This window comes from Canis aureus, chromosome 16 (assembly GCF_053574225.1).
Source record: "Canis aureus isolate CA01 chromosome 16, VMU_Caureus_v.1.0, whole genome shotgun sequence".
Taxonomy (NCBI): domain Eukaryota; kingdom Metazoa; phylum Chordata; class Mammalia; order Carnivora; family Canidae; genus Canis; species Canis aureus.
Genome location: NC_135626.1, coordinates 17,126,072 through 17,151,930, shown reverse-complemented (window position 1 = coordinate 17,151,930; position 25,859 = coordinate 17,126,072). Strand labels below are relative to the sequence as shown.

General features: G+C 35.9%; 1 protein-coding gene across 34 annotated transcripts in view; it reads left to right on the top strand.

The window, feature by feature from the left end:
* The window catches only part of EFCAB5 (EF-hand calcium binding domain 5), a 176,974-nt gene that overhangs the window by 42,145 nt on the left and 108,970 nt on the right, over window positions 1-25,859 (top strand). For 33 of the 34 annotated variants that reach the window (XR_013354113.1, XR_013354110.1, XR_013354109.1 and 30 more), the window contains one exon: window positions 7,785-8,361. The exons of the other annotated variant lie outside the window; for it this stretch is intronic. Coding sequence is in view for 24 of the 33 variants with exons in the window: in XM_077851861.1 (XP_077707987.1) it covers window positions 7,785-8,361 (577 nt within the window). In the remaining 9 variants the exon portion in view is untranslated. The remainder of the gene's footprint in view (window positions 1-7,784; window positions 8,362-25,859) is intronic. 34 annotated transcript variants of the gene reach the window in all.

Genomic DNA, 25,859 nt, shown 5'->3' with positions numbered 1-25,859 from the left:
ATAAACGACAGCCTAAGGAAGAAAAACCTACATTTAATTGGTGGTTCCCGAAGTTGCTGAAAGGGACAGAGGGCCAGAATATGTATTTGAACAAATTCTAGCTGAAAACTTTCCTAATCTGGGAAGGGAAACAGGCATTCAGATCCAGGAAATAGAGAGATCCCCCCCTAAAAGCAATAAAAACCGTTCAACACCTCGACATTTAATAGTGAAGCTTGCAAATTCCAAAGATAAAGAGAAGATCCTTAAAGCAGCAAGAGACAAGAAATACCTGACTTTTATGGGGAGGAGTATTAGGGTAACAGCAGACCTCTCCACAGAAACCTGGCAGGCCAGAAAGGGCTGGCAGGATATATTCAGGGTCCTAAATAAGAAGAACATGCAACCAAGAATACTTTATCCAGCAAGGCTCTCATTCAAAATGGAAGGAGAGATAAAGAGCTTCCAAGACAGGCAGGAACTGAAAGACTATGTGACCTCCAAACCAGCTCTGCAAGAAATTTTAAGGGGGACTCTTAAAACTCCCCTTTAAGAAGAAGTTCAGTGGAACAATCCACAAAAACAAGGACTGAATAGATATCATGATGACACTAAACTCATATCTCTCAATAGTAACTCTGAACGTGAACAGGCTTAATGACCCCATCAAAAGGTGCAGGGTTTCAGACTGGATAAAAAAGCAGGACCCATCTATTTGCTGTCTACAAGAGACTCATTTTAGACAGAAGGACACCTACAGCCTGAAAATAAAAGGTTGGAGAACCATTTACCATTCGAATGGTCCTCAAAAGAAAGCAGGGGTAGCCATCCTTATATCAGATAAACTAAAATTTACCCCGAAGACTGTAGTGAGAGATGAAGAGGGACACTATATCATACTTACAGGATCTATCCAACAAGAGGACTTAACAATCCTCAATATATATGCCCCAAATGTGGGAGCTGCCAAATATATAAATCAATTAATAACCAAAGTGAAGAAATACTTAGATAATAATACACTTATACTTGGTGACTTCAATCTAGCTCTTTCTATACTCGATAGGTCTTCTAAGCACAACATCTCCAAAGAAACGAGAGCTTTCAATGATACACTGGACCAGATGGATTTCACAGATATCTACAGAACTTTACATACAAACTCAACTGAATACACATTCTTCTCAAGTGCACATGGAACTTTCTCCAGAATAGACCACATACTGGGTCACAAATCGGGTCTGAACCGATACCAAAAGATTGGGATCGTCCCCTGCATATTCTCAGACCATAATGCCTTGAAATTAGAACTAAATCACAAGAAGTTTGGAAGGACCTCAAACACGTGGAGGTTAAGGACCATCCTGCTAAAAGATGAAAGGGTCAACCAGGAAATTAAGGAAGAATTAAAAAGATTCATGGAAACTAATGAGAATGAAGATACAACCGTTCAAAATCTTTGGGATGCAGCAAAAGCAGTCCTAAGAGGGAAATACATCGCAATACAAGCATCCATTCAAAAACTAGAAAGAACTCAAATACAAAAGCTAACCTTACACATAAAGGAGCTAGAGAAAAAAACAGCAGATAGATCCTACACCCAGGAGAAGAAGAGAGTTAATAAAGATTCGAGCAGAACTCAACAAAATCGAGACCAGAAGAACTGTGGAACAGATCAACAGAACCAGGAGTTGGTTCTTTGAAAGAATTAGTAAGATAGATAAACCATTAGCCAGCCTTATTAAAAAGAAGAGAGAGAAGACTCAAATTAATAAAATCATGAATGAGAAAGGAGAGATCACTACCAACACCAAGGAAATACAAACGATTTTAAAAACATATTATGAACAGCTATACGCCAATAAATTAGGCAATCTAGAAGAAATGGATGCATTCCTGGAAAGCCACAAACTACCAAAACTGGAACAGGAAGAAATAGAAAACCTGAACAGGCCAATAACCAGGGAGGAAATTGAAGCAGTCATCAAAAACCTCCCAAAACACAAGAGTCCAGGGCCAGATGGCTTCCAAAGGGAATTCTATCAAACGTTTAAAGAAGAAACCATACCTATTCTCCTAAAGCTGTTTGGAAAGATAGAAAGAGATGGAGTACTTCCAAATTCGTTCTATGAGGCCAGCATCACCTTAATTCCAAAACCAGACAAAGACCCAACCAAAAAGGAGAATTACAGACCAATATCCCTGATGAACATGGATGCAAAAATACTCAACAAGATACTGGCCAATAGGATCCAACAGTACATTAAGAAAATTATTCACCATGAACAAGTAGGATTTATCCCTGGGACACAAGGCTGGTTCAACACCCGTAAAACAATCAATGTGATTCATCATATCAGCAAGAGAAAAACCAAGAACCATATGATCCTCTCATTAGATGCAGAGAAAGCATTTGACAAAATACAGCATCCATTTCTGATCAAAACTCTTCAGAGTGTAGGGATAGAGGGAACATTCTTCAACATCTTAAAAGCCATCTACAAAAAGCCCACAGCAAATATCATTCTCAATGGGGAAGTACTGGGAGCCTTTCCCCTAAGATCAGGAACAAGACAGGGATGTCCACTCTCCCCACTGCTATTCAACATAGTACTGGAAGTCCTAGCCTCAGCAATCAGACAACAAAAAGACATTAGAGGCATTCAAAATGGCAAAGAAGTCAAACTCTCCCTCTTCGCTGATGACATGATACTCTACATAGAAAACCCAAAAGTCTCCACCCCAAGATTGCTAGAACTCATACAGCAATTTGGTAGCATGGCAGGATACAAAATCAATGCCCAGAAATCAGTGGCATTTCTATACACTAACAATGAGACTGAAGAAAGAGAAATTAAGGAGTCAATCCCATTTACAATTGCACCCAAAAGCATAAGATACCTAGGAATAAACCTAACCAAAGATGTAAAGGATCTATACCCTGAAAACTATAGAACACTTCTGAAAGAAATTGAGGAAGACACAAAGAGATGGAAAAATATTCCATGCTCATGGATTGGCAGAATTGATATTGTGAAAATGTCAATGTTACCCAGGGCAATATACACATTTAATGCAATCCCTATCAAAATACCATGGACTTTCTTCAGAGAGTTAGAACAAATTATTTTAAGATTTGTGTGGAATCAGAAAAGACCCCGAATAGCCAAGGGAATTTTAAAAAGAAAACCATATCTGGGGGCATCACAATGCCAGATTTCAGGTTGTACTACAAAGCTGTGGTCATCAAGACAGTGTGGTACTGGCACAAAAACAGACACATAGATCAATGGAACAGAATAGAGAACCCAGAAGTGGACCCTGAACTTTATGGTCAACTAATATTCGATAAAAGAGGAAAGACTATCCATTGGAGGAAAGACAGTCTCTTCAATAAATGGTGCTGGGAAAATTGGACATCCACATCCAGAAGAATGAAACTAGACCACTCTCTTTCACCATACACAAAGATAAACTCAAAATGGATGAAAGATCTAAATGTGAGACAAGATTCCATCAAAATCCTAGAGAAGAATACAGGCAACACCCTTTTTGAACTCAGCCACAGTAACTTCTTGCAAGATACATCCACGAAGGCAAAAGAAACAAAAGCAAAAATGAACTATTGGGACTTCATCAAGATAAGAAGCTTTTGCACAGCAAAGGATACAGTCAACAAAACTAAAAGACAACCTACAGAATGGGAGAAGATATTTGCAAATGACATATCAGATAAAGGGCTAGTTTCCAAGATCTATAAAGAACTTATTAAATTCAACACCAAAGAAACAAACAATCCAATCATGAAATGGGCAAAAGACATGAAGAGAAATCTCACAGAGGAAGACATAGACATGGCCAACATGCACATGAGAAAATGCTCTGCATCACTTGCCATCAGGGAAATACAAATCAAAACCACAATGAGATACCACCTCACACCAGTGAGAATGGGGAAAATTAACAAGGCAGGAAACCACAAATGTTGGAGAGGATGCAGAGAAAAGGGAACCCTCTTACACTGTTGGTGGGAATGTGAACTGGTGCAGCCACTCTGGAAAACTGTGTGGAGGTTCCTCAAAGAGTTAAAAATAGACCTGCCCTATGACCCAGCAATTGCACTGTTGGGGATTTACCCCAAAGATACAGATGCAATGAAACGCAGGGACACCTGCACCCGGATGTTTATAGCAGCAATGGCCACGATAGCCAAGCTGTGGAAGGAGCCTCGGTGTCCATCGAAAGATGAGTGGATAAAGATGTGGTTTATGTATACAATGGAATATTACTCAGCTATTAGAAATGACAAATACCCACCATTTGCTTCAATGTGGATGGAACTGGAGGGTATTATGCTGAGTGAAATGAGTCAATATTCATTGAGGACAAATATTATATGTTCTCATTCATTTGGGGAATATAAATAATAGTGAAAGGGAATAGAAGGGAAGGGAGAAGAAATGGGTAGGAAATATCAGAAAGGGAGACAGAACATAAAGACCCCTAACTCTGGGAAACGAACTAGGGGTGGTAGAAGGGGAGGAGGACGGGGGGTAGGAGTGAATGGGTGACGGGCACTGGGGGTTATTCTGTATGTTGGTAAATTGAACACCAATAAAAAATAAATTAAAAAAAAGAATGCGTGTTTAAAGTACCACAGATTTGTGAATTTTCCAGTTTTTCTTTTGTTATTGATTTCTAACTTCATCCTGTTTTGGTCAGAGAGGATACTTTATGTGATATCTATGTTTTTAAGTTTGTTGAGATTTGTTTTGTGGCCTAACATATGATTTATCTGAAGGATATCCCATGTGTGTTTGAAAAGAATGTGTATTGTGTTGTTGTTGGGTAGAATGTTCCCTCTATGTCTATTAGGGATAGTTAGTTTTTGTATATGATAGGAGCTAGAGGTCCAACTTCATTTTTTTCCCATGTGGATATCCAATTTTTGTAGCACCATTTGCTGAAGAAACAGTTTTTCAAACCCCGTTGAATGATCTTGGCACCTCTGTCAAAAATTAGTTGGTCGTGGGATCCCTGGGTGGCGCAGCGGTTTAGCGCCTGCCTTTGGCCCAGGGCGCGATCGTGGAGACCCGGGATTGAATCCCACATCGGGCTCCCGGTGCATGGAGCCTGCTTCTCCCTCTGCCTATGTCTCTGCCGCTCTCTCTGTGTGTGTGACTATCATAAATAAATAAAAATTTAAAAAAAATTGGTCGTAGACATATGGGTTTAGTTCTAGACTTTCAATTCTATTATATTTACATATGTCTATCCTTATGCCAATACCAAAAGTTTTATAGTTTTTTTTTCATATTGGTCATGACACATTTTTGTTTGGTTTATCTCTAGGTATTCTCCAGTTTTGTCACTATTGTAGAAAGAAACTTCAAAAAATTATATACTTAAACAGTTATTGCTAATACCTAGGATATATATCATATATATATATATATATATATATATGATATATATCTCATATATATATAAATCTATCATTGGTTTTTTAACAACTAATAATCAATTTTAACAACTAATAATCAATTTATTTAAAAGGTTAATTTAAGCACCTGTAATGGTGACTTCAGTCTTAACTTTTGGTTCAGTATTGATGGAAGTAATCTGCCTAACAATCTCAGAAGGGCTGTGCAAATCAGTGAGTTGTTTGTAGATCCTTATCTGAAAATGATCTTCAAGTCTTAGAACTTTCACCACAAGGAGTTTTTCTTATGGTGATTCTCAAGGCATCCAAACTGGTCCTTTCATTTTGAGATTCTTTACATTTTTGCCTCTGATCAAGTAAGGCAGCATAGACTTTCTCCAAAGATTTTATGTTGTGGTTGGCTAGAGTAATTCTAATTTGGTGAATTGCCACCTCTGGTTCCATAGGTGTCTTCCCAGGTCCTTAAAAGCCATGGCTTTGGTGGACCTTCTGACAGACTTGTTTCTCCAAGTGAGTGAACTGAGGTGAGTCAGGAGCTGAGCCAGGTGTCCAGAGCTCTGCTGTAGGTCTGGCTTCATTGTTCTCAAAGACTACTTTTGTATTTTAATCATGTATCTTGCATTTGTTATTTGGTGCTTTTAAAAAAATAATGGTAAAAGGCACATAATGTACAATTTACCATTTAAACTATGTTGAAGTGTACAATTCACTGTCATTAAGTAAATACACAATGTTGTCCAACCATCACCATTGTCTAGTTCCAGAGGTTTTTCATCATCCCAAACAGAAACTCCATTTGGTAAGATTTGTATCTTTCTTCAGTAGTAAAATATCTTCTTGCATTATCACTTTAAATATTTCCTTATCTCTCTAGTCTTGATTCACTCCATTAAACACTTTTATAAGACGAATATTAAAAGTTCTGGATCTATCCTCCATTCTCTTATTTCCTTTGACCTTTTTATCTGCTTTGGCCTGGTCTTCCAGCTTGCTGATCTTCAAGGCAGTGTGTTTATGGTTTTGTTGATAGCAATGATTCTTTTTAATTTCCAAGTGATTTCCCTTTCATTTTTGGTTTGTTTAGTTTCTTTTTCTTTTTTAAAAAGATTTTTATTTATTCATTTATAGAGAGAGGAGAGCACAAGCAGGGGGAGCAGCAGGGAGAGGGAGAGGAAGAAGCAGACTCCCCGCTGAGCAGAGAGCCCAATGTGGGGCTCAATCCCAGAACGCTGGGATCATGACCTGAGCTGCTTAACAAACTGAGCCACCAAGGCACCCCTAGTTTCTTTTTTAAAATAAACTTTTATTTTTTTAATACTTTTAGATTTATAAAAACATTATGAAAATAATACAGAAAGTCCCTGTTTATCCCACATCCAGTTATACCTATTATTAATACCTTGTATTAAAGTGGCACATTTGTCACAATTAATAAGCATATTTTATCCAGATTTCCTTTGTTTTTTTTTAAGATTCTCTCTCTCTCTGAGAGAGAGAGAGTGAACAAGAGAGTTCATGAGTGGGGAGAGGGGTCAATCTCCCTGACCTAGGGAGAGGGAAAGAGAATCTGAAGCAGACTCTACACTGAGAGTGGAGCCCAACATGGGGCTTGATCTCATGAACCTGAGATCATGACTCCAGCTGTAACCAAGGGTTAGTTGTTTAACCAACTAAGCCACCCAGGCAACCTAGATTTCCATATATATATATATATATATGGTAGACTCTTCACTGCCTCCTTAGCAGACATTTCCTCACTTTTTTGCCTGCTAACTGAGCCTCAATTTTGTAGCATATGGAAATCCCTTGATATCCGGAACTTGCTCTAAATCCTGGCATGAAGGAATAAATTATGATTAGTTAAAACTATTCATAATCCCTTTTTCCTTTACCAGTTATTAATCTAGGGGTAGATATGCAACTTAATAAGGCCAAGGAAACATAAAGGAAAATCTTGGAGCAGAAAGTCAGGGATATTCTCTTCTTATATAATAAAACAGAACCACAAAAGGAGAAGAAAACCCTTTTGTTCTCAATTCTCTTTTCCCATAAAGAAGTGATTCTGGGAGCTGCAATAGCTACCTTGTAATCCTCAGGTACAAGCACAAAAAACGAAAAAGAATAGAAACAGGCTAGGTACTTAATGAAAAGCAGTGAGCTGTTGAATGACTTCTGATTAAGTCAACAATTAATGTTCTTATGGTGAAAGTCACTGTTATCTGATTTTGTGTTATTTTCAGCTATGTTTGGATATACCATGTAAATGGATGTAAAAAATCTTTTTTTCTAATAATATTCTAAAGTAACATAGATTAAAATCTACTTCTCATGTTTCTTATGTTTCACTTTTCTTCCTCCTCAGAAATACACCTGGAAGGGCAGTCAAAAACTTCAGTTTGTTCAATAAAGGACTCTAGCACTAGAGTCTCAAAGAATTTTGTGGTTAGAAAACCTGCAAAAGTGATCTTCAATTTAGATCCAACTGCGCTGAATTCAAAGCTAGAACAGCCATGGAAGAAAAATTTTTTTGAAAGATTGGAGGCAAAAGCCCAGAAAATGCAGCAGAAAATAATAGATAAGGATAACCTGAATAAAGAACTAGAAAAAAAGGCTGAAAAAAACCTCCCTAGGGATAATTTGGCCAAAGAGTGGTTTAATGCTGAAAGCATGACATTGGACAGTCGTGCATATTTGCTGGACAAACTTCTACCTACCTTAGTTCCTGGCGTGGAAAAAATGTTAATGCAAGTGGAAAAGAAGAAGCTTTGGGCAGAAGGTGATATTACAACCAAGTTTAATCCAAATAATCATTTGGGGGAATACTTAATGAGAAACAATCCTTATTATATAAAAGATTCAGGAATGTCTGGTTATCAAAGAGTGATGAGGGATGTCACAGAAGACCTGAAGATACATGTTCCCAACACTGTTGGCAACAGGTACAATTTGTTGTATTTTCAGTTAATGATCTAAATTCTTACATTGAAAGCAAGTAAAACAGTAACATAATCATACAAATAGGACATACATAATTTTGTAGCTATTCAAGAAGTATGTATTGAGCTACTAGTATGTGCTTCACTATTTATGAGGTGCTATGAAGATTAATGAAGCATATTAAACAATTTTCTTGAATTCGTGGATTTAGTTTTCTCAATGATTCAAAGTATATATTTATTTGGTTATCTGTCTCCTTGCACTACAAAGTAAGCTATATGAGAGTAGGGACGTTTAAAAAATTTAACTTTTGAAAAAAAAATAAAAAAAAAATAAAAAATTTAACTTTTGGGTTAGGCAATATATTCATTTGGTTCAAAAGTCAAAATGTATAGAGTTATACAATGAAAAGTTTCTGTCCCATTCTTATCTTCCATCTACCCAGTACTCCACCTCTGACATAAATAATGACTGTTCTTCATTTTCAGTGGATTTTTCCAGTTTATTTATACATACAGGAGCAAATGCAAATACAGATTTTAAATTTCTTCCTTTTATCTTTTTTTTACTTGCCATTTACCTCTTTGTCATGCAGAAGATATTTTATTTCTATGTGATTGAATTTATTTACTTTCATTTTATGACTTCTGGATTTTGAGTCCTTGTTATTTTCAAGATATCAAAAAAAATCCTCCCATGTTTTCTTTCTGGAGTTTTTATTGTTTTAATTCCCATTTTAAGTATTGATCCATTTGGAATTTATCCTAGTGTAAGATGTTAAGATATGAATTCAACTTTTTCCTTTTCCAAATAGCTACATACTGATCCCAACAATGTCTATTTTGCCCTGCTGTTTGAAACTTTATTACTAAATTCCTATATATTATAGAGTGTACTTCTGCATTTTTCTATCCTATCCCATGGACTATCTCCCTGTTCACGCACCACGTTGCATCGCTTTAGTCACTGAGACTTGTGGGATGCCTGGGTGGCTCAGCGGTTAAGTGTCTGCCTTCGGCTCAGGGCATGATCCGGGAGTCCCAGGATCAAGCCCCACAACAGGCTCCCTGCATGGGCCCTGCTCCTCCCTCTACCTATGTCTCTGCCTCTCTCTGTGTCTCTCATAAATAAATAAAATCTTTTTCTAAAAAATCACTGAGACTTTTAAGTATACAGTCAGTCCCTGATTTACAATGGTTTCACTTAATGATTCTTTTATTCTATGTTGGTGCAAAAGTGGTATGTGTTCAGTAGAAATCATACTTAGAATTTTGAATTTTGATCTTTTCCTGGGCTAGCAATATGCGGTGTGATGCTCTCTCATGATACTTAGCAGTAGGAGGTGAGCCACAGCTCCCAGTCAGCCATGCAATCACAAAGGCAAACAACCCATAGATTTAAACAATTTTGTACCCATACAACCCATCTGGTTTTCACATTTAGTACAGTATTTAATCAATTATATGAGATATTCAAGAGTTAATAAAATAGGCATTTGTTAGACGATTTTGCCCATCTGTAAACTAATATAAGTGTTCTGAACACATTTTTTTAATAATAAATTTATTTTTTTCTGAACACATTTAAAGTGGGCTTGACTGAACTATGATTTGGATAGGTTAGGTGTATTAAGTGCATTTTCAACTTAAGATATTTTCAATTTATAATGGGTTTATTGGGACCTAACCCTATCATAAGTAGAGGAAGATCTGTATTTCAATAAATCTGACTGTGCTTGTCTTCATTATTTACTCTTTTATTCTGGTGTTTTTACTTTTTTAAGATTTTATTTATTTATTTGAAAGAAAGAGTGTGCACAGAGGGAGAGGGAGAGGGTGAAGCAGACTCCATGTTGAGCAGGGAGCCCAATACAGGATTCTATCCCAGGACCCCAGGAACATGACCTGAGCTGAAGGCAGATGCTTAACCAATTAAGCTACTCAGGCGCCCCATGTTTTTCCTTTTTAGTATGAACTTTAGAAACGGTTCATATACTTGAAAACAAGAAAAAGAACAGCAAAACAAACCTTATAGGAATTTTTTATTGAAATCTGTTTAAATTTATTTATTAACTTAGGGAAAATCAACATCTTTAATAATGACAAAAGTTTCTATCTGAAAACATATGTCTTTCCATTTGCTCATCTTATTTTGTATCTATCATTGTTATCTTAAGGTTTTTTTCATTTAAGCTTGCATCTCTTATTAGGTTTATTACTAGTTGTTTTATTATTTTTTTATTGCCATTGTAAATGGGACTTTCTGCTTTCATTACATTTTCTATCTATATGTAGTTTGAATACATGAAAGGTATTAATTTCTGTATATTTTTTATACTCTGCTACCTGACTGGATTCCATCATTTATAGAAAAATTTTATTTTTATTAAAAGATTCATTTATTTGTTTGAGAGAAGAGAGAGAGAGAACACGAGTGGGAAGGGGCAGAGGGAGAGGGAGAAAGAATTTGAAGCAGACTCTGAACATGGCACTGGATATGGGGCTTGATTCCACGACCAAGAGATCATGACCTGAGCCAAAACCAAGAGTTGGATGCTTTACCAACTGAGCCACCCAGGGACCTCTGCTTATACAAAAATTTTCATTGTTTTTTTGGATTTTTCTAGCGAGGCAACAATATCTGCAAAAATAGAAATTTTCCTTCTTTGTTTTCAATTTTTATGCTTGTAATATCTTCCTCTTACATAGTTACATTACCTATTACTTCCAATAGAATGTTAAATATAGTGATGACATGGGCATCCTTGTTTATGACTTTAGTAGGGATGATTCTTGTATTACTGCCTCATCATGAACAGTTTTTAAAACTATATATTAATGCCATAACTCTACTTCATTTGGATCTGAAAAAGATATATTTTATTACATTAGAAAAAATGTGCAGGGTGTCTGGGTGGCTCAGTTAGTTAAGTGTCCAACTCTTGATTTGGGTGCAAATCATGATCTTAGGGTCTCAGGGTCCTGGGATGGAGCTTAGCTTCAGGCTCCATGATGAGCATGGAGTCTGCTTAAGATTCTCTCCCTTTCCCTCTATCCTTCCTCCAACTCTTAAAAAAAAAAAAAAGGAAAGAAAGGAAAAATGTGCCTAATTTCTATATTATAAAATGACTTTTTAATTTAACTTAATTTTATTTCATCATAGTAAATGTACTCTTTAATCCTCATCTCCTATTTTCTCTACCCCCACACCTACCTCTCCTCTGGTAGCCATCAGTTTGTTCCCTATAATTAAGAGTCTGATTCTTGGTTTGTCTCTCTTTCTCTTTCTCTTTTTTTTTCCTTTGCTCATTTGTTTTGTTTCTTAAATTTCACATATGAGTGAAACCATATTGTATTTGTCTTTCTCTGGTGGACTTATTTCACTTAGCATTATTCTCTCTATCTATCTATCTATCTATCTATCTATCTATCTATCTATATATATTACTCTGCCATCAGAAAGGATGAAATCTTACTATTTGCAACAACATGGGTGGAGCTAGACTATAATGCTAAGTGAAATAAGCATTGTAATATTATAATATATATAATATAAAATATGTTTTTGTTTTGTTTTGTTTTGATCCAGTAGTGGACTGCTGGATCATAAGGTAGTTCTATTTTTAACAGTTTGAGGGAGCTCCATACTGTTTTCCATAGTAGCTGCACCAGTTTTAATTCTCACCAACAGTGCACAAGGTTCCCTTTTCTTGCATCCTTGCCAACACTCATTGTTTCTTGTGTTGTTGATTTTAGCCATTCTGACAGGTGGGAGGTTGTATCTCATTGTAATTTTGATTTGCATTTCCGTGATGATGATGATGATGATGATGGATGGTGTTCATCTTTTCATGTGTCGACCATCTGGATGTCTTCTTTAGAGAAATGTCTGTTTATGTCTTCTATTTTTTAATTGGAATATTTGGGTTTTGGGTCTTGAATTGTATTAGTTCTTTACATATTTTGGATACTAACCCTTTGTTGTATGTGTCATTTGCAAACATCTTCTCCTATTCTGTGGATTGCCTTTTAGTTTTGTTGATTATTTCCTTCACTGTGCAAAAGCTTTTTATTTTGATGTAGCCCGAATAGTGTATTTTTTTCTCCTGTTTTCCTTACTTCAGGAGATATATCTAGAAAGAAGCTGCTGTAGCCTGTGCTTTCTTCTAGGATTTTTATGGCTTCAGGTCTCATATTTATCTTTCTTCCATTTTTAGTTTATTTTTGTGCATAGTGTAAGAAAGTGGTCCAGTTTCATTCTTTGCATGTTGCTGTCCATTTTTCCCAATACTGTTTGTTGAAGAGATAGTCCTTTTCCCATTGGATATCTTTAACTTTTTAAAAATGTTTGATAGAATTCACCCTTGAAGCCATCTTGTCCTGGACTTTTGTGTTTTGGAAGTTTTTTGATTGTTGATTCAATTTCATTGCTGGTGATTAGTCTGTTCAAATTTTCTATTTCTCCTTTTGTTAGTTTTGGTAGGTTGTATGTTTCCAGGAGTTTACCCATTTTTTCTAAGTTGTCCAATTTATTAGGAAATAGGTTTTCATAATATTCTGTTAGAATTGTTTGTATCAGGCAGCCCAGGTGGCCCAGCGGTTTAGCGCCACCTTCAGCCCGGGGTGTGATCCTGGAGGCCCGGGATCCAGTCCCACGTCAGGCTCCTGCATGGAGCCTGCTTCTCTCTTTGCCTCTCTCTTTCTCTCTGTGTCTGTCGTGAATAAATAAATAAAATCTTTTTTTTTTTTAAAGAGTTCCTTATTGCATGTATTTATTACCGAACCAACTTACTGGTGCAGAAGCATAGTAAGAGAGTAAAATCACTTCCGTGATAAAACATGTCTATTCAGGTAGCAGTGATGTTTACAGAGTGACAGGATACAAGCACATGACCTCCATGCAGCATAAATATATGTGCCATCCCATGTGCTGTCATTACAGATCCAATTTGATTCTTCTCCAGTGTCTCCTCTTGAAATGGTACCTGATTTTATTACCAGTTTTCATTTGAACCCACTGGGAAATAGGACAATTCTGTCTTTGTTTCTTGGCCAGGAATCACTTGATCCTGAAAGTCTTTTGAGAAAACATGATGAGAAACCCTCAACTGCACACACTACCATGGCGGAGAAAAGAACTGTTCTATTGGGGATTTTTTTGGTTTCCATATTATTTATTTCCCCTCTAAATCTTTATTATTTCTTTCCTTTTACTGAGTTTGTGTTTTGAACTTTTTTCTAGATCCTTTATAGAGTGATTTTTTAAAAAGATTTTATTTTTTTGAAAGAGAGCACACACAAGTGGGGGGAGAAGCAAAGGGAGGACAAGCAGGTGCTGTGCTCCCCCACCTGCATATGGGGCTCAGTCTCATGACCCCGAGATCATGACCTGAGCTGAAATGAGTAATCAGATGCTTAACCAACTGAGCCAATTTTTAAAGCTCAAAAATGATTGTTAATTTTGTCAAATGTTTGTTCAACACTTATGGAGATGATCATTTGATTTTCAGCCTAGACCTGTTGATGAATTTTATTAATAGATTTCCTAATTTTGAGCTATTGGAAACCCTGAAATAAATCCCACTTGGTTGCTATGTATTTGGTTACATTGAAATATGCTTCCCACTAATAAGACAAAACAAATGTTTAATTCTTTTTAATCACAAATTTTCAAAATATTATATATATCTATGTTTCTTTATGTCTCTGTATCTGTCTATCAGTAGTCACCTGGAGGGGCAACAAATGAAAGGTTTTCTTTCCCTTTTGGGAGAAGCGTTCCTTTTGAGTATCATTGTAGACACATTGATTTTAATATATATTCAATGTATTTTAAGTCATTATATTTACCTTTTCTTTTGATCCTCAGCTTGATCCAACTTTGGCTCCTATATTCTTCCAACATTACTCCTTTAGTCTTTGAAAGCTTTGTGCACTTTTTAAAAGGATTCTTTGTCACTTTTAATAGCAATCATTCATCTGGGAGCTAGCAATGCTCATAAATATTGTATTATCATTGCTTCTAGGCTCTTTCAGGACTCACAAATATAATTTTTAAAAATAATGAGTAGGGATCCCTGGGTGGCGCGGTGGTTTGGCGCCTGCCTTTGGCCCAGGGCGCGATCCTGGAGACCCGGGATCGAATCCCACATCAGGCTCCCGGTGCATGGAGCCTGCTTCTCCCTCTGCCTGTGTCTCTGCCTCTCTCTCTCTCTCTCTCTGTGACTATCATAAAAAAAAAAAAAAAATTAAAAAAAAATTTTAAAAATAATGAGTAAATATTGATAATTTTGTATCAAATATAATGTTTCAGGTTTTTTACCTGACTCCTTGATTTTGAATTATATTTATATTTTTTCTAAAAATCTTGGCTCCTAACAACATGAATAGGATTATTTGTCTTATCCTACAATTTACATTAAATAGTTTCAATAGCTTCAAAGTAATAATACCAACAATCCCAACAAAAGAACTACTAAATATTGTTTTAGCTTTATTTGCAGATTTTTTTTGTCCATAGAACATATCCTTCTAAGTATGTGTATGTGACAAATGAAACCACACAACAACTAGAAGAAACCAGAGATTAAGTTCCTTTATTACCATAGAAAAGCCTTTTTAACCATAAAAATTATGAAAATATTGCTAAATTTGATTACATAAAAATTAAAGGGTTTTTGCCTGGAAAATTAAGTCACAACTACTCGATTTTGCTATTGTAGTACCAAAGTAATTATATAAAATATGTAAATGAATAAGCATGGCTGTGTTCTAATAAAATTTTATGAATACTAAAATGTGAGTTTCATAGATTTTCCACCTTGCCACAAACTATTATTCTTGTTTTGATTTTAAAAAACTATTTTAAAATGTAACAGCCAATCTTAACTATTGAGTGGTTCAATACCAGGTAGTAGGCCAGATTTGGGTCCTAGGCCTAGATAACATCTAGGTCTTTTCCAGATCTTTAAAAACAAAACAAAACAAAATGAAACAAATAAGACACTTTGGATGTCTTCTTCTCTTCCTAAATCTTTCATACTTTCCTTCTAATATCTTCTGGCATGAATACTTATACTAAAATTTATAAAAGAACCTAAAATTCTTTGTGATCTCTTTTAGTGTTCTTCCTATAGGGTAAGCAACTAATCAGGAGCTTTAGAATAATAATTCTTGGGATCCCTGGGTGGTGCAGCGGTTTAGCACCTGCCTTTGGCCCAGGGCGCGATCCTGGAGACCCGGGATCGAATCCCACGTCGGGCTCCCGGTGCATGGAGCCTGCTTCTCCCTCTGCCTGTGTCTCTTCCTCTCTCTCTCTCTCTCTCTCTCTCTCTCTCTCTCTGTGACTATCATAAATAAATAAAAATTAAAAAAAAAGAAACTTTAAAAAAATAAAAATAAAAAGAGCTTAGACATGCAAGACCAAGTTCAACATTGCCTTTAAAAAAAAAAAAAAAAGAATAATAATTCTTTTGAAATTAAGTACATATATACTTCTAGAATAAAGTAAGAGATATATACAGAACTCTTGTTTTCTTTTATATGTGGACATGGAATTTCAATTTTCAGCTAAAATAGCCTTTCTCAGAGTATGGTTACCTACAAATCGCATCGGGATTATCTGGATTCTTGGTTAAATGTGCAGATTCCTAGCTTCTTCCTTAGACCTTTCGAATCAGAACCTTTAGGAATGTATTGAGAATAAGTTCCAGAGGAGGTTATAATGCACACTAAAAATTTTTTTGCAAAGCCAATTATGTAGAGAAACCAAATTAAGGGAGTTTAGTACTAGTGAAAAGTTCCAACAGCAGCAGGGAGCAGTGTCAAATTTAATTAATAGCTTAAAGAACATTTCTGTTCACCATCTGTTCTTGCAGAGCAATAAATTAGATGTGTATTTAGATTTACTGCCATAAGAAATACTTAAAATTTAGGAACTGATGTCAAGGCTATAAATCAATATATTGACGTATTGACAAACACTTCCTCCTGTTAGAAATATGGAAATCTCAATCAGTACATAAAACTAGGCATTTGTCAATACTTATAATAAGAATAGTAATGAACACACTAGGACTCTGGTCTAGGTCTCATTGCCAACAAATGACATGATACAAGAGGGTTAGTTTGTTTCACTGAAGCTTCTTGAATTAGGGGTTTGAATATTTAGGGTCATTTGAAGCTTGATTAAGAGCTCAGTTTCTATTTTTTTTTATTAAGAAAATTTTCTTTAAGTAATCTCTACACCCCATGTGAGACTCAAACTCATGACCCCAGGTTCAAGAGTCACATGCTCTTGCTGACCAGGTGCCCCAGAGCCCTACTTTCTATTGGAACAATGCTGTTGTAGGAATTTCATGCAAGAGTTAAAGAAATCAAAGATGCAAATAAATAAATAAATAAATAAATAAATAAATAAATAAATAAGAAATCAAAGATGCTTTGTTTGCCTAGATTGTCAGGATTTGGGCTTTATCTCTTTCTGGCAAAAATTCAAGATCTATATATCAATATATGACTGTGTTAAGCATCTGTAGAATATTCAGAAATCGTAGGGATACTTTACAACAGCACATATCTATTGACTTAAAGCTTGGATACCCCCCCCCAAAAAAAAGCTTGGATACCCAATAATCTTAACTAAAACAGTCTTGCTTTTAAACTCTCTGAGCTATGTTATTGTTTGTGTCATCTTTAATCCATTAGATAGTTTTAGAGAAGTCTATTTATATTAGGAGTGAGAATTTTTCTTATTTATATTAAAGAAAAATGATGATGAATACAATTTTGTTTAGTTTGTCAGGACTTTATACTCTAGTAATGATGTTAAAGTATCCATTTGCCTCAACCTGATCCAAAAAAAATTTTCATCTATATATTTCCCTGGATAAAAAGGGATTTGTTTTTGTTTGATGTCTAAGAACAACAGACAAGACATTCCTATTGATTTTGGACAATTTTTATAGTGGTAATCACTTGTCTGAAAAATAAATATAACTGTTGTTTCTAAGTCTTATGCATGCAGTATACCTTTTTTTGCTTTTCCTCAGAGTTTCTGACTGACAGATAAAGAATTAAAGTGGATTTTAATTCTTACATGTAATTTTGCAAAACTGATGAGGTTAAGTTGGCATCATTTTGCTTTTCTTCATATTTTTTCTTTTAACATTTTTTCTTTCAGTATCTTTTCCCTCTGACTCTTGATTCCTCATGTGCTTGGAGATGCATATTTTATAAGTCACAATTGCCTTATTGTGAATTAATAATGAAAAGTAGGGCAGCCTAGGTGGCTTAGCAGTTTAGCGCTGACTTCAGCCCAGAGCGTGATCTTGGAGACTCGGGATTGAGTCTCAACGTCAGGCTCCCTGCATGGAGCCTGCTTCTCCCTCTGCCTGTGTCTCTGCCTCTCTCTCTCTGTGTCTCTCATGAATAAATAAATAAAATCTATTTAAAAAACAAAAAACAACAAAATAATAATAATGAAAAGTATTTGCTCTTTAAAAAAAAGATTTTATTTATTTGAGATAGAGACAATAAGAGAAAATGAGCATGAATCAGGGGGAGGGACAGAGGGAAAGGGAGAAGCAGACTCCCCTCAGAGCAGAGAGCCCTATGTGGGGCTTCATGCAGGACTCAATCCTAGGACCCTGGGATCATGACCTGAGCCAAAGGCAGTCGCTTAACTGACTGAACCAACCAAGTGCCCCTGTATTTGATCTTTATTTTTTTTTTATGATTGTATTTATTTATTCATGAGAGACACAGAGAGAGAGAGAGAGGCAGAGACACAAGCAGAGGGAGAAGCAGACTCCATGCAGGGAGCCTGATGAGGGACTCGATCCCAGGACTCCAGGATCACGCCTTGGGCCGAAGGCAGGTGCTAAACCGTTGAGCCACCCAGAGATACACAAGCCAAGTAAAAACTAAAAGGGAAAGAAAGAGACACAGGCCTTTATATTATTTAATAATTAAAATTTTTTTACTTGATAATTCCCTGTGAGTTAACTAATATACAGTGTTTAAAGAACTTATGCAAACTATGTGACAACATTCATTGTGTGTTTCTATTAGAATGTAGTATCTACAAGGGGTTTGTTGATTTACTTCAAAGTGCTTGCTTTTTGTGTTCCAAAAAAACAACCCCCACCCCCATCCTCACTTGCAACTTTCAACAATTTTGATCACATTGTACATATAAGTTGGGCATATTATAAAGCCTTCATTGTATATTAGCACTTTTTATAAAAAAAAGTATAAGTAAAAAAGTAAAGTACTTTAAAAAGTAAAGTATCTTTGTCATTGTTTTTCAGAATTTAATCTCATCTGATGTTAATTTTGCAACCCTACTTTCTTTAATGTGTATTTTCATAGAATATCTTTGTTCATCCTTTTTTTTTTTTTTTAAGATTTTATGTCTTATTCATGAGAGACACACAGACAGAGAGAGGCAGAGAGAGAAGCAGGCTCCATGCAGGGAGCCCGATGTGGGACTCAATCCCAGGACTCCAGGATCACGCCCTGGGCTGAAGGCAGCCGTTCAACCTCTGAGTCACCTAGGCATCCCTGTTCACCCTTTTTTGTTGTTGTTGTTCATCCTTTTAAGATTTTCTGAGTAATTTTAATTTAGTACTTTCTCAATGTACAGAATATACAATGTAGAATATTCTTTGTTTTATAATTCAACCAGAATTTTTTTAATGGGTAGGTTTTAATATATTTACATGCATGGATATAATAGGTGAGTTTTAGTTCTATCACTTTGTATGACTTCTTTCTTATTTTTAGCCTTTTAATATAATATTTCACTATAAAACAAACAAATAAAACCCCAAATATCTAACTTATGCTTACAATACACCAGCCACTAGGACTTGGCAAGAGTAAGGGAATGTTTCATCCTTGATATGGATCTTCTTCAGTTGCCAGGAGACAGTGACTTCCTAGACAGATGTCTGCTCATACTTCACACCAGCTGCTACCTCTTAAGTGAGCCAAATTATACTAGGAAATCCCATAGGCGCTTCTCCCACAGGTGATATTATTAATATCAAGCATTTTGTCAATTTGCATTGAATATCATTGTTTATCAATCCAATAAAACAGGTTATGCCAAAAGTGAGTGGATAGATAAGGAAAATGCTTTTTTAGAGTGTTCAAATGACTATTATACCCAGTGGTGTGTGGTAGGACTTCATCAAACAGGTTCTACTTTTGTTCAGCTTGAAACATAATAATAATGTATATACATGGGCTAGTTTCATAGCCATCTCTAAACCACATTTTGTTGCATATGTATATATCCCATTATTAAGTACTTAGAAATTGAAGAACTTATGGACTGAGAAGTCATGGTCTTCTTGGATGTTATCCTAATATCATACAAACAAGCATACTCTACAACTTGATGTTCAAGGAGTCTTTTGTCCTGCTTCAGTGGCACAGGACATTCCTAATATTAAAAAGACAGTTGAAGTTTCTGAGTCAAGTTCACTCCAATGGGGGTTGGATATCTGGTATAATACCTGACAAAATGTGGTGGTCCTAGAGTAAGACTGTCCAAGATGTCCAGGAATTCCTAGGATTTGCCTGGTAAAACTATCGATTCATTTTAAACTGTCCAGTAACTGATATCCTCATAAGAAAACAGGAGTTTTCGAGATGTCTGGGTAGCTCAGTGGTTGAGCGTCTGCCTTTGGCTCTGGTCATGATCCCGGGATTGAGTCCCACATCAGGCTCCCCACAGGGAGACTGCTTCTCCCTCTGTGTATGTCTCTACCTCTCTCTCTCTGTGTCTTTCATGAATAAATAAATAAAATCTTAAAAAAAAAAACAGGATTTTTTTTCTGTTTATAGAAGAGAATAGACTGAAGATCTTATGTGCTATTGCATTGGTTTATATATCTTCTGCCCTACTTCAGTCCTGAACCATCAAAACAGATGCTTTCCAGGACTCCAGTGGTAAATATTCAGTGAGAAATGCCCTCTGCCTTGTTCATATTCTTCCAGGAAGGTGGTTCAATTGGAACTCAATTACCTCATTTTGGAGATAGAAATTTTCACCATCAAGGCCAGCTTCAAAACTTGCAGGCACTAGATCTGAGGTACCCAGCACATAGTGATATTGAACTCAGACCACCCACCAAGCCCTGACTTCGTTCATCTGGGCTAGATAGGCTGCATTATTTATGGACATCAATTTTATTATCTCTTACATATCAGCTAATCAAAACCACTAGCCAGATGCCCTCTCCTCTAATCCAGAGTGTCAACTTCCTCTGTCTAGAACATTATTCCCTTCTTTTCTCTTACTAAACAATTTTTTCTTGTGCTTCAAGAATCAACCCAAGTACCTGGGCACCTGGTTGGTGCAGTCTGTTGAAGGTTGAACCCTTGGTTTTGGCTCACGTCCTGATCTCAGGATTGTGACATTGGGCTCTGCACTCAGTGAGGAGTCTGCTTAGGACTTTCTCTGACGCGCCCCCAACCCCCCACAATTGCTCTAACCCTCTCTCTCTCTAATAAAGAAATAATAAATTTAAAAAGAATCAACCCAAGTATCTGGGGTTGGCATACCTTCTGTCACATCTGCTTTGGTTAGGTACTCTTTCTTTATATTCCTGAAACACCTGTAGTCTTGTGTTAATCGTTAGCACATTGTAATGTAATTGTTGATTTACCTCCCCATAATCTCTTTGAAGACAAGTACTATTTTTCTATTATATCTATGTTTCCAACACTGAGCACGATAGTATTGGCATGATAATATTTGTTTTTTCTTAGATAAATTAATAACTTAGATTTACTGAAGAGTCTTCACTCAGTTTATCAGTATTTGCCAAGTGCTCAATGTTGAGCCATACCTTATAGGGAAAAAATTTTAAATTTGATTCTTGCCATGAGGAACATACACACTTGAGTTGAAGAAATATAACTAAAACATAGGTAAGTTTATCAAAGCAGTTGTCCAAATATGTTTTCTCCACTTCCAACACATTTCTCAATCTGTTATACCTGGCCTTCATTCGAGGCCCTCTTCAATAAATGTCACTTACTGAGATCACAATGTTCTCCATGTTTTGCAATCCACAGCTTACTTGGCCTCTTATGAATATTCAAGGATGTTGACCATCTTCTTTGAGAGTCTTTCCTTTCCCTTCCATGGTATCATTCTTGTTTTCCTTCTACCTCTTTTTAATCCTTCTTAGCATCCTGACTGGCTCCTTCTCTGCCATCTGATCTTTAAATATTAAGATTCCTTGAGTCATGGCTCTCCAATTACTCCAAATCATCCTTGAGTGTTCTCATTCCAACACATAACTTCAGTCACCTTCAAGTTGCTTAGAGAAATCTCTAGCCCAAATGTCTTTTTTGAGCTTTAGACTCAACTAAATGTGCAACTATTTATTCAATATCTGTACTGGGATGTTTCACAAGCACTTTAGTGTCAAAAGCATTGTCTTGCTTGGTTTTGCTTCAAGATTTTCAAGCTCAAATCCAAGGGATGACCCTTGACACCTTCTGCTTCCTCACTACACACTTCTTATCAATCATTAAGTCCTGTTGATTTTATGTCCTTCTCTCAAATATTCTCATTTCTGATCTTCCTTGTTGCTGTTACCTTAGTCTAATCTATTATCAAGTCTCACCTGCACTATTGCAAGTTTCCTAGTTAGTACATTTACACCCACTCTTGTTCTCTCATAATCTATTCTTTACTTGTAACTGAAGTGATTTTTTTAGAAGTTAATCTTCTGCCCATTTCTTAACTGGATTTTTTATTCTTTGGATGTTGAGTTTGATAAGTTCTTTATAGATTTTGGATACTAGCCCTTTTTCCAATGTGTCATTGGCAAATATCTTCTCCCATTCGGTAGTTTGCCTTTTAGTTTTGTTAACTGTTCCCTTTGCTGTGGAAGCTTTCCCAAGCTTTTTATCTTGCAGAGTCCTAATAATTCATTTTTGCTTTTGTTTCTCTTACCTCCAGAGACATGTCTAGTAAGAAGTTGCTGCAGTTAAAGTCAAAGAGATTGCTACCTGTGTTCTCCTCTAGGATTTTGGTAGATTCCTGTCTCACATTTAGGTCTTTTATCCATTTTGAATTTATTTTTGCATATGGTGTAAGGAGGTGGTCCAGTTTCATTCTTCTGTGTGTGGCTGTCTAGTTTTCCCAATACCATTTGTTGAAGAGACTTATCTTTTTTTCTATTGGATATTCTTTCCCACTTTGTCAAAGATTAGTTGACCATATAATTGAGGGTCCATTTCTGGATTCTCTATCCTGTTCCATTTGATCCATGTGTGTGTTTTTGTGCCAGTACCATACTATCTTGATGATTACAGCTTTGTAATACAGCTTGTGAATTGCGATGCCTCTAGCTTTGGTTTTCTTTTTCAATATTCCTTTGGCTATTGGGGTTCTTTGCTGCTTTCATATAAATGTTAGGATTGTGTGTTCCAGCTCTTTAAAAATGCTGGTGTTATTTTGATAGGGATTGCATTGAATGTATAGATTGCTTTGGGTAGTATAGATATTTTAACAATATTTGTTCTCTCAATCCATGAATATGGAGAGTTTTTCTGTTTCTTTGTGTCTTCTTCAATTTCATTCATAAATGTTCTATAGTTTTCAGAGTAGAGATCTTTTTACCTCTTTGGTTAGGTTTATTCCTAGGTATCTTAAGGATTTTGGTGCAATTGTAAATGGGGTTCATATCTTCATTTCTCTTTCTGTTGCTTCATTATTGGTGTACAGAAATGCAACAGATTCTGTGCACTGATTTTATTTTCTGCAACTTTGTTGAATTCCTGTATCAGTTCTAGCAATCTTGGGGTGGGTTTTTTGGCTTTTCTACATAGAGTATTAAAAAAAAAAAAGGTTAATCTTAACATGTTTTTCCTCAATATGGAAGCTTTCGATGGTCTCCATTTACTCTTAGGAAAAAGACTAAAATTCCTAACTAGGTCTATAAAAGTTTCCTTGTATGACCTTCCTGTTCCCTAACTTAGTTCACTGCTGCCTCTCTTCTCACATTCTACTCTCCAGGCACATAGGATTACTTTCAGTTCTTTGAATATATTATGCTTCTTTCCACCTCAGGGTCTTGTTGTATGCCATTTCCTTTGTATCATTCTTCTCCTTTCTGTTTATTTTATCCTGCCAATCCTTTCCAGTTTAGTCACATACTGCTTCACTGTGAAATATTCCCTTATATGTTCTCTCATTGCATCCTGTGTTTCTCCTTTACTGCATTGATCAAAATTGTAATGCTTTTTTTCCCTCCTATAATGTAAGCAGGAATTGTTGGTCATATTAATCCTCACATCTCCAGTATCTAGTGTTGTGCTGTGTAAGTAATGCTCAATAGGTATCTGTTAAATGAATTAACTTATTCTAATCCTGTTTTTGCTTTCATGATGAAAGTTTTTTTGTGCGTGTGTGTTTTACTTTTTTGTTTTTGCCTTTAGATACATATGATTATTATAAAATATATCTTACTTTAGGGTAATTGAGTATTTAATTTTGAAATCTTTGGAATTAATTATCAGTATTTAGTGGGGAAGCTATGATAAATGTTTTTCATCATTTCATAAAATTCTAAATAGGCCTAATTATTCATCTGTTCAAATATCATTGATTAACCATTAACTTAGATTTTTCTTAAGTCATTACATTTTTCATCAGGAACCTCATTTTGTAATAAGATGTACTTTGAAAATACAAAATATTTTGTAAAATAAGTACTTACAAAATAAGTAAGTACTATAATTAAATAGGCACGTCATATGTGGATTTTTATAGGAATACTCATCACATAAATAATAGGGACATCCTCCAGGAATGGCAATTCTAATTTAGCTTTCTGAAACTGAGATCACTGGAACTTAAAAACAAACAAAAACTGAATTTATTAACTTGCCAGGCAAGGTAACATACAGTAGTGAAGAATTCACTGACTAGTTTGCAGAGGAGGAAATTTTAGGTGTTTTTAAAAAGTGTTAGGAAGGGAGATTTTATAATGTTTATACTTATAACAACTTACAACAACTACCACACTGTATGAATAGAATGAATCCATAAGTTTGTACATGATTGATTATAACAAGTCCCATTGTTCAGCAGTCCAAAAAGAGTCTTCAGTTAGGCCCAGTAGTGGTATACTAAGGTCACTCAAAGTTTATGGTCAGTTCTCCACATAAGCTGGCTAGAACTCATTTTGATGAAATACAATATTCAGTTTTAATACAATATAGGCAAAGGCTGCTGTAAGAGGAAGATGTTCCTTGTACTACTTGAATGAATAGATAGAATTTGGATTGTCATAATTAGGATAAGGAACATTTTTACTTGTATTTTTTTAGAGAGGTGAGGGGCAGGGAGAAGAGAGAATCTTAAGCAGGCTCTGTGCCCAGCATAGAGCCCAACATGAGGCTTGATCTCACAACCCTGAGATCAAGATCTCACATACCTGAGCCAAAATCCAGATTCATATGCTTACCGACTGAGCCACCCAGGTGCTCTTCTATTTTTTAATTCGATAGGTTTATACTGTGCTTTTCTTTAATACATCCCAAAACTCTTGTTAAGATGGGGAAACTTTTTTTAAAAAAAGATTTTATTTATTTATTCATGAGAGACACAGAGATAGAGAGTGAGGCAGAGACACAGAGGGAGAAGCAGGCTCCATGCAGGGAGCCTAATGTAGGACTCGATCCCAGGACTCCAGGATCACACCCTGAGCTGAAGGCAAACACTTAACCGCTGAGCTACCCATGCACCCCAGGGAAACTTTTCTTATTTAGCTTTTGCTACATAACAAAATGCCTCAAAACTTGATGGCCTAAATCAATAATAATTTATTTGCTTGTGATTTTGTGGGTTGATAATGTTGGGCTGGGCTTGTGGCTCATCTCTGCTACACATCTTATCAATTGGACTCATTCATACATTACAGTAAGATGTTGGCTGTTTACAAAAGTAATGGACGTAACAGGATCATTATCCAGCAGGCTAGTGTAGGTCCATTTCCAAGGTGAAGGTAGAAGGGCTTCTAAGTTCAATTAAAAGGGGCTAGCCCCAATGTTCAAACATTTTTCTTCTTCTTTTCATTTTTTCCAGTTTTGTCATGATATAACTGATAACATTTTTCAACTTTCTGTTTGCATCATGTTTGCTAATGGCCCATTAGCCAAAGCAAGTCACTTGGTCACAGCCAGACACAAAAGATGCAGAAATAGATTCTACCTCTTAAATGAGAGAAGCTGCGACATCATGTTGCCTGCAAATGGACATGTACACAGGAATGGGAAAAATTAGTGACCATTTTTGTACTTTATCACATTTTAAATGTAGATTTATACTTAGAACCTGCTTGTAGGTTATGTCTACCCTACACTATGCAAAGTTAAGAGTTTTGGATGCTATAAAGTTCTGTTGATTGATGTAGATATATATCCTCATGAGATAATGCAGACCACAGAAGAAAAATTTTACTCATTCCCTG